Below are 12,663 nucleotides of genomic sequence, written 5' to 3'. Positions count from 1 at the left end.
AACCTGAACAAAAGAAAATCATTCCAAATACGGTTCTTCCAATTATGATACATTTTACCCTTATAACTATTAAAAGTGTTATATAAATTCCTGTATGAAAATAACTCATGTTATAACCCTTTTTTTAAATATTTTATTTTTTATTTGTTTTTAAGGCATCAAACAAAAATGCATAACCAATTTTAGTGCCACTTTTTCCGTCTGCACACTTGCCACCTTCCTATCAACCATCTTTCGCTCCCAAATAAATTCGCGGTTGAAAAAGTCCATAACTGCCTTCAACGATCCGGACACTTGTGCAAATGTTTACCCGTTGAATTCACAATGAGGCATTCGAGGGAATAAACCAAACCCGATTCAGAACCAGAACGATTCAGAGCCCAAAAACCCAGCCGAGGGGCACGAAAATAACCAAGCGTAGCGGAAGGCGAAAAGCAAACTTGAATTCGGTTTTATTATAATAACTGGCGGCCGACATAATGCTCAAACATGCATTAAAACATATGTACTTGAGCCTATCTACATACATGTGTAGTTATATAAAACGTGTGTGCAAACTGTGCGTTTCATTATTTTATGGGTTTTGTTGCTAATGGAAGTGATAAACGGTAATAAATGATTTATTTGGGCAATATTTGTATAAATTAGGTGATGGAAAATCTATAAAATATTTGAAAATACCGTAAAAATAATGCTTCCCATATTTTATACCTATTAAATAAACTGATAAATCTTTCTCCCCATCGCTTCTTGCGGAGAAATGAATGAGCTGGCACAGGCCCCCAACTTGAACATTCAAAGACCATTAACCCATTAACCAGGGGATTTCCCCGCTCCTCCGGATCTGCTAATGCGAATGCGAATGTCAAGTGGCATTGTACAATGCAGAAGTGCAGAAATGCAGAATGCACACATGAGCGATCCCCCGTTGAAAGTGGATGACATGCAAAATGCATCCGCTGGAGTGCAGTAAGATGCCCGGGGCTTTCCCCTTTTTCGCTCCCCGATTTCGATTTGCAGAGCTCGTCAGGCGGTAAAATTTTGTTAATAATGCAACTTGGGTGAGCATCGGAAACTCATGTGTTGTATTGTGCGTGGTCTGGTGCTTGTACTTCTGCCCCAAAGTTTGTCAAACCGGAAACAAGTCGAGCCAATAACAACAATAGCACATACATAACTTGGAGTCGAAACAGGGAAAAGGCTGTAACGGCAACTGTTATTTTGTGTTCAATACAATACAGTCAGTTGGAAAATGGGAAGGGGGATGTTTTAAAATCTGCTAATCTCACTTGACAACCAGATTATATGTTTGGCGGCATATGTTTGGCAACCTTTGGGGGTGGCTCTTTCGAAAGCCATTTTTGCATTCATTCGAAATAATCCCATTTTACAGATTGTAACTTTGATCTACGAACTTTGTTCCTATTATCTGTGCTTCTAAATTAAAATCTAACTTGCTTGTAGATAAGATACTTTTTTATACCAATTAAAAAAAATATAAATGAACAATAGTTTGTATAATATTTACATATACAAACGTGAATATTTCTATTATTTTTCCTATCTTTCTCTTTAAACGAACTTTTAGGAATGAACTTGTAATATTATTCTTTTTCAAATGCAATTATTTCATTAAAATTCCCTTTTAATAATAAATAAATACACAATTCCCAGAGCCCTCTCACTCACTCTTTCTCACCATCTATCACTATCCTTTTCTCGCTCTTTTTCTCTAATGTAGAGAACTTGTGCGGTTGATTGCAACGTTGCCAGACTTCACAGGCAAACGTCGAAAATTAATTATGGCTCCCCAAACACACACACTCACAAAAAACAAAAACAACAACTGGCGAGTGGGGTGGGGGCGGGGGGAAATGGAAATAAACAACATCCAACATATGCAGAGTGCAGACAGGACGACGACGATGAGAGTGAGGATAAAACGGAAGTGGAAGTGGCAAAGGCAGAGAAGGACGTGTGTGGAGAAGCAGCCAGAAGGTTCAAAAGTTGGGAGTTTGCGCGGCAGCCGCAAAAAACCTGTACACAAATTATCTATAATAAAAATGCAAAACTTTCCACACGCACACAATACAGATGTGAAAAGCACTAACACACCGACATATGTACGAAATACATTGGAAAAAAAAGGGTTGAAGAAGCCGAGGCAGCGACATGTCGAAAATCAAAAACTCTCGACTCTCCAGAGAGCCAAAAAACACACAGCAAGCAGCAATAACAAGCGGAGAAACAAACGGGATAAATGACAGATGAAACGCACGCGGAGAGGAAAGGACCTTCTATGCATGTATGGGTGTGTGTGTGTGTTCGTCCTGCAAACGAAGGTGAGCAACGAGTTCTGGTCTGGAATTGGGATTTAGTTTGAGTTTTGGGTTTGAGTTTGGGACAACCGACTTCCCAGCCGGCTCCATTCCATTCCCATTGTTCGTCCTCTACTGCAGATCAAACCGGAATAACCCCTAATGAAAACAGCACAACACGGACTACAACAATTGTTACCGAATCGATTAAAGGGGAGTGAGATCCTAACTCGCACTCTCAAATCACAGTGGTGGTTAGGAAATTAGAAACCCAAACTTGATTAAATTTCACACTTTATTATTGTTCTCAGAAGTACACTTAAACCAAACATTTTAATTCGAATTTATAGAAATTATGTTCTTGGAGAATTAAGTTTAATCTTAGGATTTCTTAGAAATGCAAATACATTTCATACTTGGAAATGGAAAAATGTTCTTATGAGTAAGACGCCCTGATAAGGAACTTTTTTAGAAGTCAGCCCAATTTCTTGGAAAATAAATGTAGTTTGAATGAGCACAAATTTTGATTTCCACATTAATCTTTTTTTTAAGGAATACAATTGTTTTTTAATAGATGTTTATAGGTATTATTTATACAAAGTATAAATGAGATAAAGATATTTAAATTGCAGACACTCCACAAATAGTTTCTAAACGCCTAACTGTGATTGTACGGTGCACGTCTAACTGGCGGATAGCAGCCGCATATCCGTCGCCGCCATATTAGACATTCGGGAGGCAAAAATAATTTATGCCCACCCTGCGTCTGACCCCCTTTTTGGCCCCCGTAATGACCCCCACCCAGTGGCAGTTCAGTTGAGTTCAGTTCCAGCCACTGTCAACCGGCAGTGAAAATTCCGGGCTGGGATGATACATGGACAGCATCGGAAATTGGTCGATTAGGCGGGGGAAATATTCCAAATGTGCTACAACAATAAACGACATGAAGCCGGCGACTTCCTGAGAAGTGTTGGTAAACGTAATCAGTCCTGGAATAGTATTGCCCTCTATTTTTATTTCATAAAATTTAAAGTACTGTTTAATCAATTCAGTTTTGTTAATTAAACCGAGCTTAACTAAGAATATTTTCGCATAAAAGGATACTCATGTTTTTCATAGCCTAATGTTCGGCGTGTGTTGTGAGTTTTCCCAGGGGAAATTGACTTCGCCACGAGACTTCATCTTCTGACTTTTTCGCTCGCATTCCCATTGTTATTGGCGCTAATTCCGATGTGCTCCCAAAAACAATTTCCTGAGAGCGCACTCGCGATTGCCGTCGTCGTCGTTTTCCACATCGTCTTTTGGCCACTTCGACTCGCCCCGATTTTTTAATAGATAGATACACATCGCAAGCCAGCGGCGCGATTAACCCCCAAAAAGAAGTGTCAACTTTTAACTCAACCGCCAAATGGCCAACCCCAAGGATTCATGGCATTTTCGGATTAAATTGATTATAAAGCTTTTGAGTCTTTTAGTCATTTTAGCATACAATTTCGATATTCAAAGGAAAATTAAATGAGGCAATGTATTTGGTCAATAATTAGCCAAAAAAAGGTTGTCTTGCATATATAATCTTTAATTAAAAATAATTCACTGAACAATTTCTTATTTTATTATATTCTTTAGTAGACATGCCAAACAAAATTAAGTGAAATTGCAAAAACAAAAAATTATATTAGCCCCGGAATGAAAGTGTCAGCCTCCACAGAAAAAGAGGCCAAACCACAAGGATTCGTGTAATTTGCTACACAAGTCTCGACGCTAGATGAGAAAACTTTCCCAGCTTTCGCAGAAATCAAAGCAATTTCATTAGGGAAAAGCGGAAAAACCAAGAGTGCGAGTGGATCACAAGTACTGAGCGAGCGAGAGGAGAGTTAATAGCCCGATGCGTTGCTTTGGCAACTTTTGCCAACTTTTCGCTGCTCCTTGGAAGAAGCGGTCGAGACCCTTTTGTGTGCCAAGATTAATGATGTGACTCGAGGATGACGACGTTTGGCATTACGAGAAACGGAGGAAGGCGGTGGTTTCTGCCCTCTATATGCTAATCAAATTTTCATTCCCCAACATTGTTCTTGGCCTTGCTTTTTGGCACTCGTAAATCATTGCACAAAGGCAAAAAAGCAAAGAGCAATTAGGCGCAACAAGGCAACAATTGCACTGATAACAACTCGGGTTCAGAGAGAAATTGCTGGAAAATTATCGGGAGAGAAGAAAAAAAAAAAAAAGAAATAAAGAAGAGAACTCAATGGAGTGCGTCGCTCTCTGTTGATAAGCAAAATAAAATTTATACCGAGTGTAATACCCCGAGCACGAGGAATAAGTTCTAAGCTCTAAGCTCTTTATAACACGAACATTAGCACTTTTAAGCAAATATACCACATAGTTTGAGCTCAGAGAAGCTGGGTCGAGTAAAATGACAAATTCGAATTTTGAAAACGGGAATCGTTTGACCCCCATTTGACCACTTTTGCCCACCCTTTAGTTTTTTTTGACCACGTCCAGTTTCGAAAATATCGAATTTCGAAAATTTTCGAAAATCAAAAATTTGACTTTTTCAAATTTTTTTTTGTGGAATCGTTTGACCGTCATTTGACCACCATTGCCCACCTTTTAGAATTTTGAAAAAGTCAAAACTTTGGAAACTGTGGCCATTTTTCGTTTTTCTCAAAATTCGAAAATTTTAAAGTCGAATTTTTCAAAACTTTTTTTTGTCCAATCGTTTGACCCCCGATTGACCATCATTGCCCACCTTTTAGAATTTTGAAAAAGTCAAAACTTTAGAAAATACAACACTTTTTCGTTTTTCTCAAAAGTCGAAAATTTTAAAGTCGAATTTTTCAAAACTTTTTTTTGTCCATTCGTTTGACCCCCGATTGACCATCATTGCCCACCTTTTAGAATTTTGAAAAAGTCAAAACTTTAGAAAATACAACACTTTTTCGTTTTTCTCAAAAGTCGAAAATTTTTAAGTCGAATTTTTCAAAACTTTTTTTTGTCCAATCGTTTGACCCCCGATTGACCATCATTGCCCACCCTTTAGAATTTTGAAGAAGTCAAAACTTTGGAAACTGTGGCCATTTTTCGTTTTTCTCAAAATTCGAAAATTTTAAAGTCGAATTTTTCAAAACTTTTTTTGTCCATTCGTTTGACCCCCAATTGACCATCATTGCCCACCCTTTAGAATTTTGAAAAAGTCAAAACCTTAGAAAATACAACACTTTTTCGTTTTTCTCAAAATTCGAAAATTTTAAAGTCGAATTTTTCAAAACTTTTTTTTGTCCATTCGTTTGACCCCCAATTGACCATCATTGCCCACCCTTTAGAATTTTGAAAAAGTCAAAACCTTAGAAAATACAACACTTTTTCGTTTTTCTCAAAATTCGAAAATTTTAAAGTCGAATTTTTCAAAACTTTTTTTTGTCCATTCGTTTGACCCCCAATTGACCATCATTGCCCACCCTTTAGAATTTTGAAAAAGTCAAAACTTTAGAAAATACAACACTTTTTCGTTTTTCTCAAAATTCGAAAATATTAAAGTTGACATATTCAAATTTTTTTTTTGTCCATTCGTTTGACTCCCAATTGACCACCATTGCCCACCCTTTAGAATTTTAAAAAAGTCAAAACTTTGAAAGATATACCACTTTTTAGTTTTCACTAAATTTCAAAAAAATTAATCTCGTATTTTTAAAAATTTTTTTGGTGGACAGATATGTTCTCGATGTGTCCACTTGTGTCCACCTTTCAGAATTTTGAATTTAAATTAGAATTAGAATTTTCAAAAATTGAATACTTTAAAAGTAATGTTAATTATAAGTTTATCCTTACGAAAAATTTTGCCCCACCCTTAAAACTTAATGAATTCGTTTGCCCACACCCAAAAACTTAATATTTATGATAACAAACGATTACCGAGCACTTAAAACTACACAATTTTTAAAATAAACGAACTAAAAATATTAAAACTATAAAAAATTCAGTGCTCACCCCTAATTAAATGTAAACTTTGTTTACAATTACAATTTCCCGAAAATTAGTGTTTCAAATAAACCAAAGTCTTGTCAAAATCATAATTTTTGTTTTTAAGTCAGGGGTCGTAAGTAAAAGTTAACCTATTAAAAAAAATTGTCAATTAACAATAATGAGTTATTTGTCAACAACTTTTATATTCAAAATTGAAATAAAAGATTGAATTGAAATAAATTTTAAACTGTTGGGTGCATTGGCTTAAAAGTTGAAAAATGTATAATCTACGCTTTAATACTTTTCTATTGAAATTAAAAAATCTACAGATTTTTTATTATAAAGCATTTAATACATTATAAACAAGAAAGAAACAGATCATTCCTATTAATTTAAAAATCGCAAAAATATTAAATTTCGTATTATTTTGACATTATTTTTTCTGTCCTTTCTACGGCACCTATATAATGTTGTCGTCCGATTAATGTTAAATTTAATTCAAAATTCGGAAATGCAAAAAAAAATGAATATTTTAGAGAAGAAGAGAATTCAATTAAAACCAACGAAGCTATAATTGTTTCCTATTAATTTCCCATGTATTTTTCGATCGTTACTATGGCAGCTTATGATATAGTCGTCCGATTTCTATAAAATTAAATTCGAAATTCAGAACTATTAAAAAAATGTTATTACCAAGCGTTGAAGGTTATATGTTTAAAAGCATCGAAGCTATATGGGGTCTATATGGAAACGTATCCTTCACTGCGTTGCAAACTTCTGCCTGAAATCATTATTCCCTCTGCAAGGGTATAAAAATATTCGGATTTCCCTTCTGCTTTTACATTATGTTTAAGAAAAGAAAGAAACCGTCCCCTGGGATGATTTTTACATTTTTTAGCTTTAAATATTTTTTTATCCGCTTAAAATCAAAAATTATTTGTTTTTAGGATTGTCCGATTGACAACTTTTTTTGTATAACCTTAAGATGTGGACACATCGAAGACATATCAGTAAAAAATTTTGAAAAATTCAACTTTTAATTTTTTTGAAACTTAGTGAAAACTAAAAAGTAGTATATCTTTCAAAGTTTTGACTTTTTTAAAATTCTAAAGGGTGGGCAATGATGGTCAATCGGGGGTCAAACGATTTGACAAAAAAAAGTTTTGAAAAATTCGACTTTAAAATTTTCGACTTTTGAGAAAAACGAAAAAATGTTGTATTTTCTAAAGTTTTGACTTTTTCAAAATTCTAAAAGGTGGGCAATGATGGTCAATCGGGGGTCAAACGAATGGACAAAAAAAAGTTTTGAAAAATTCGACTTTAAAATTTTCGACTTTTGAGAAAAACGAAAAAGTGTTGTATTTTCTAAAGTTTTGACTTTTTCAAAATTCTAAAAGGTGGGCAATGATGGTCAATCGGGAATCAAACGAATGGACAAAAAAAAGTTTTGAAAAATTCGACTTTAAAATTTTCGACTTTTGAGAAAAACGGAAAATGGTTACAGTTTCCAAAGTTTTGACTTTTTCAAAATTCTAAAAGGTGGGCAATGGTGGTCAAATGGGGGTCAAACGATTCCACAAAAAAAAATTTGAAAAAGTCAAATTTTTGATTTTCGAAAATTTTCGAAATTCGATATTTTTGAAACTGGACGTGGTCAAAAAAAACTAAAGGGTGGGCAAAAGTGGTCAAATGGGGGTCAAACGATTCCCGTTTTCAAAATTCGAATTTGTCATTTTACTCGACCCAGCTTCTCTGAGCTCATAGTTTGCATATATGTAACTCTAATGAGTCATCGAAAGTACTTTTCGTTGACTCAGCTCTACTTATCCTGATTTTTACTCAAGATACGGAAACCATGTGACTTTATTCAACATTTCACCATTGATTTTAATATTTTTTGGCCACCAATTTTGAAATAATGGTTAATTATCCAACATCTACTGTATTTCCTCCTGAAGATAGGGCAACAAGTTATCGCTTATCAGTTAGTTAATCCCTTATAAACAAGCCAACATTACGAAATGCTAAAAAAAATGTTCATATACACAATCTGAACAATAACCTTGATAAGGTCCCATTTATTTATTGATTAATAAATAATGCTGGCCAAAACTGTTGTCGCGATACAATTAAACAATGTGAAAATTTAAATAGGCGACGATTCTAATGGCGCCTAATGGCCCGGAAAATCGATTTCACCTTAAACAAAACCTAATGACTCTTTGTCACGCGTCAACGCGAAGAAGACAGCGCGAAAATCGAAGCAATAACAACAAATCGAATTAGATTGGCTGCAACGCCTACACCAAATGAATTCCAAGGGTGAATTCCTCTGCTCCGCTTTCCAAATCGAGTTTAAACCGAAATTCCTCAACGATTTTCCCCAGTCAATAATAATAAAAATAATAATAACAATCAATCAACCGGTGAATGGAAAACATTTCCAGTGTAAACATTGCCAACAAGTCTTTGTATAACTCCGCTAAACCTCGTATCGCGTGTAAACAGTGTAAATATCGATAACATTCTCGGTACAGTGTAGAAATAAGGTCAGCGTAGATTAGGAAATTGCAGCGAGACGAGCACTATAGTAAAAGATATTCGTTAAGAAAATGTCGCTATCCAAGAAATATAGTTTTATTTCAGCAGAAAAACATCATTAGGATTTCTATGAAATTTATTAGTTCAATTGAAAAAACATTTTGAGTATTTGGTAATAGTCTAGAAGAGCGGCCTGAGCACCAAAAACCGCGAAAAAATTACCCTCGATGGACCGCGATTTCTTAGGAATTTACGTGCAGAAGATTATTTGCGGAAATGCATGGTTCTCTTGTAATTGCATTTCAAAGTTGCGTGTTTTGCTATAAAAACAAAGTAGGATTTTGAGGTGTTTTGTGTCATTTTGCTATAAAAACAATGTAGCATTTTCTAGGAATTTATGGGTTTGCTATAAAAAACAAGTAGGCTTTTGTTGCTTAATCAGAAATGGCACTTTTGATTTTTGTTTACTATGGATTCCTGCAACGGGTGCACTATTTCTTATAAAGACTTTCTTGCCATGGACGAAGAAGAAGTGTTTGCATTTCTGCAGAGACATGGAGTTGTTCTAAAGAGCAAGGACTGTCCCAAGGGTACCTAGCGCGATTCACTTTTTTGAAAAGGCACCCAAACCACACCTCAAGATTCCATGCAATTTTCTCAGCAATGGGCGAATTGTTTAATCCTGAACGCGATGTTAGTATTTAAAAAGAGATGGGAAATGCTAAAAAAGCGCCGGAGGCAAAAAAATTAAAAAAAAAAATCGCGCGATTTTTTTTTTTAATTTTTTTGCCTCCGGCGCTTTTTTAGCATTTCCCATCTCTTTTTAAATACTAACAATTAACTATCTTAAATTTCAGGAATCCACCGATACGGACAATGAAAAAGAATAGGCTTAATCTGTACCACTAACCAGCATTTTTTATAAATAAATATTTACTGTCCAATCATTAACCATAGTTTTATATAGCATTTTATTTACTATTACAAATAAGTTACAAGTATAAGGAGGTACTGATAAAGACTAAGGTTGATCCTCCTCGGATTGCGATTTCTTAAGACACATCTTAAAAATGTATATGTTGGTCATCCATGGTCGCCCAAGCTCTTAAGGAATCACGGTCCATCGAGGATATTAATTCGCGGTTGTGGGGTCTGGCCTGCTATAAAAACAATTTCACATTTTTGTCGAATTTTTTCGAACGCTTATTATTTTGACAACAAACGGAAAGCCCATATGTTTTTTATAGCAAAATGACACAAAACACCTCAAAATCCTAGAAAATCCTACTTTGTTTTTATAGCAAAACACGCAACTTTGAAATGCAATTACAAGAGAACAATGCATTTCCGCAAATAATCTTCTGCACGTAAATTCCTAAGAAATCGCGGTCCATCGAGGGTAATTTTTTCGCGGTTTTTGGTGCTCAGGCCGCTCTTCTAGACTATTACCTATAGTTTTAAATAGTGAAAGCAAACTGATCGTATTGTTATAGGTTTACAAGCTAAAATAAAGCAACAAGCTTGTTACACTTATTTTAAGTGGAAACGGAAGTCATTTGCGAATATCATAGATCATAATAAAGTTAGTTTAGCCCGGCGTAAACCGGTTATCAGCAATCACGCGAAATTCTACACACAAATTAAACATGGCTATATAGTAGGTTTATTTATTTGGGTGTAGTTTCGAGCTATAACCTGCAATTGTTGTAAATGCACTTGCAATAGAATAGCCACGCTTATTCATTCAATTTGCTGGCACGTTTTGCATTACACACGACAACCCTGACCTACAAAGTGGCAAATAATAAAAAACTCAAGCGCCTGTTTTTGTTGCTTTGCATCGAAAATTGTTTGTGCTGTTTGTCTGGCGCTTGAGCAGAGTTTACATTGAATGTTATAAATAAATTAAAGGAACACCGCGTGGGAGTGTGTGTGGTGTGTGTTTTTGTACGAGGGGCCGGCCAGTCTGAGTTTTCAAGCAATGCACGACTAGCATTCAGCATTCAACGCTAATTGCAGTTGATAAATGGACAGCATTCCTCATCGCTAGGCAACAAAACCTAAGTCCATTATTATTTGCTACTAGCACAATGGTGAAAATTGTATGTTAAGGGTTGGCAAAACAGAAAATCTTTCCCTTCTGACACTTAAAATATTGTATTTTACTATGCACAAGTATGCTAATAACTTTTATACAACGGAACTAAGCATTTCTATAAGTGCTTTAAAATTTAAGCATCTTTTGGAGATAGATCTAGTTAAGATCATCCAGTTCTGGTAAGTTCTATAAAGTTCTATAAACAACCTGATATTCAAGCGTCTGGCTTTTACTATCTAATTATTCGGCCATAATATTTATTGCCCTGGCGAAAACAAAACACAAACAAACCGAAGTTGGTGAATTTTTGGTTTTTATGGTTTTTGGCTGCTTTCTTCCCAGACCAAGGCACACACTCACACAAGAAATCAGGAGGGTTATACGAGCCACATTTACATCTGCTGAAGACAGTGACAGATACTTTCTCTTTTCCCCGCTCGAGTGATGAAACTCGCGTTAAAAATAGAATGGCGAGCGAGTGAAGAGCGAGCGAAGAAAATAGCGCCTCTTCCATTCATATTTTTGTGATTTAATTTTTTCTTCTTCTTTCGTGTTGAAAACTATTAATTATGCTAGTTTTTGTCACTGTACAATGGCCGAATTGTTGGAGATGTTTACAAAGTTCAAGTGTTTGGGAGCAGCTGCGCAGCCAGCGTTTCGAGAGAGCGCGTTTATTTTTAGCCCGAGAAGAAGAAAAAAATCGACAGCCGAAAGAGCAGCGAGAGCCAAACAGCGAGAAGAGAACATGCGCAAAGTGCATTTTGAAAATCAAAGTCGGATGCTGCACGCTCTCGCTCTCAGCGTGATTACGAGTGTCGCTTTTTTTCTTTTCGTAATTTTTTCCTTTGGTATTTTCTCACCTGGTCGATCCAATGACTGTCTGCGACTCATTGGCAAAAGATTTGTGCTGCTGTTGTTGTGTGGTGTTTTTTGGGGGTTTCAGAGACAAAAACGTCGGCCGATGCAAATTATGCCAATTTTGATTGCTTCATTGGTAATTTGTTGTTGTAGATGGTTCCTTTTTGCTATTGCTTTAGCTTATTTCCTTTTGCCGCGCTGCTTCTTACTCAATTCTATACACTCAACACACACACACGCGGACATTTTTCGAATTTCATTTCACACGCGACTGTTGACTTTCTTTTTGCCCCCTCTTTCTCTCTCTCACGCTATTTCTTCTCCCACTCTCTGAGAACACGACAGATGATGTTGTTGTTGTTGCTGGGGGGCTTTTTGATTTGAGGTGTTGCTGCTCGAGCTTCTATTGCAATTTGTGACGTGTTGTGCTGATTTGTTTGTTGCTGGCCCGTTGTTTTAAAAACGCTTTTTGACACACACCTCTCACACTCACGGAAGCAGCCAGCACAGACACACAAACACACACGCACGCACACACACTCACACTCGCGCGTCACGTCAATGAACGCAGCAGCACGTAGTTGTTGTTTTCTTCACTGATCCTCGCTTTTTACGCACATTTTGCTGGCTAGTCGAAGCACTGCTCACCCGAGCCTTGTTTATTTACATTGCCGCCCGTGGCTGCTGCACTTTGCGTTATTTTTCCTATTTTTGCCGATTTTATTCGATTCGCACGGCCGTACAACGAGCGCCGCCGCCGCAAACAAAGGGAAAAACGAAGACGGGAGAAAATGGTGAATGCGAATGCTGGGGCTGGAAAAAACGATAGTATCGATACTATTTATCTGAGGTGAGCGTGGTCACACTGCAGTGTCGTGGTAATAA

At 36.3% G+C, this 12,663-nt stretch overlaps 1 protein-coding gene across 1 annotated transcript in view; it reads right to left on the bottom strand.

The window, feature by feature from the left end:
• Window positions 1-12,663, bottom strand: part of Bicra (BRD4 interacting chromatin remodeling complex associated protein) — a 50,163-nt gene that overhangs the window by 36,974 nt on the left and 526 nt on the right. The window contains exon 2 of the mRNA XM_044395620.2: window positions 11,781-12,591. Within this exon, the coding sequence (XP_044251555.2) occupies window positions 11,781-11,811 (31 nt within the window). The 5' untranslated portion in view covers window positions 11,812-12,591. The remainder of the gene's footprint in view (window positions 1-11,780; window positions 12,592-12,663) is intronic.

This window comes from Drosophila takahashii, chromosome 3R, assembly GCF_030179915.1.
Source record: "Drosophila takahashii strain IR98-3 E-12201 chromosome 3R, DtakHiC1v2, whole genome shotgun sequence".
NCBI lineage: Eukaryota > Metazoa > Arthropoda > Insecta > Diptera > Drosophilidae > Drosophila > Drosophila takahashii.
Note: the sequence above shows the minus strand (reverse complement) of the source record. Positions and strands in the feature narration are given on the sequence as shown.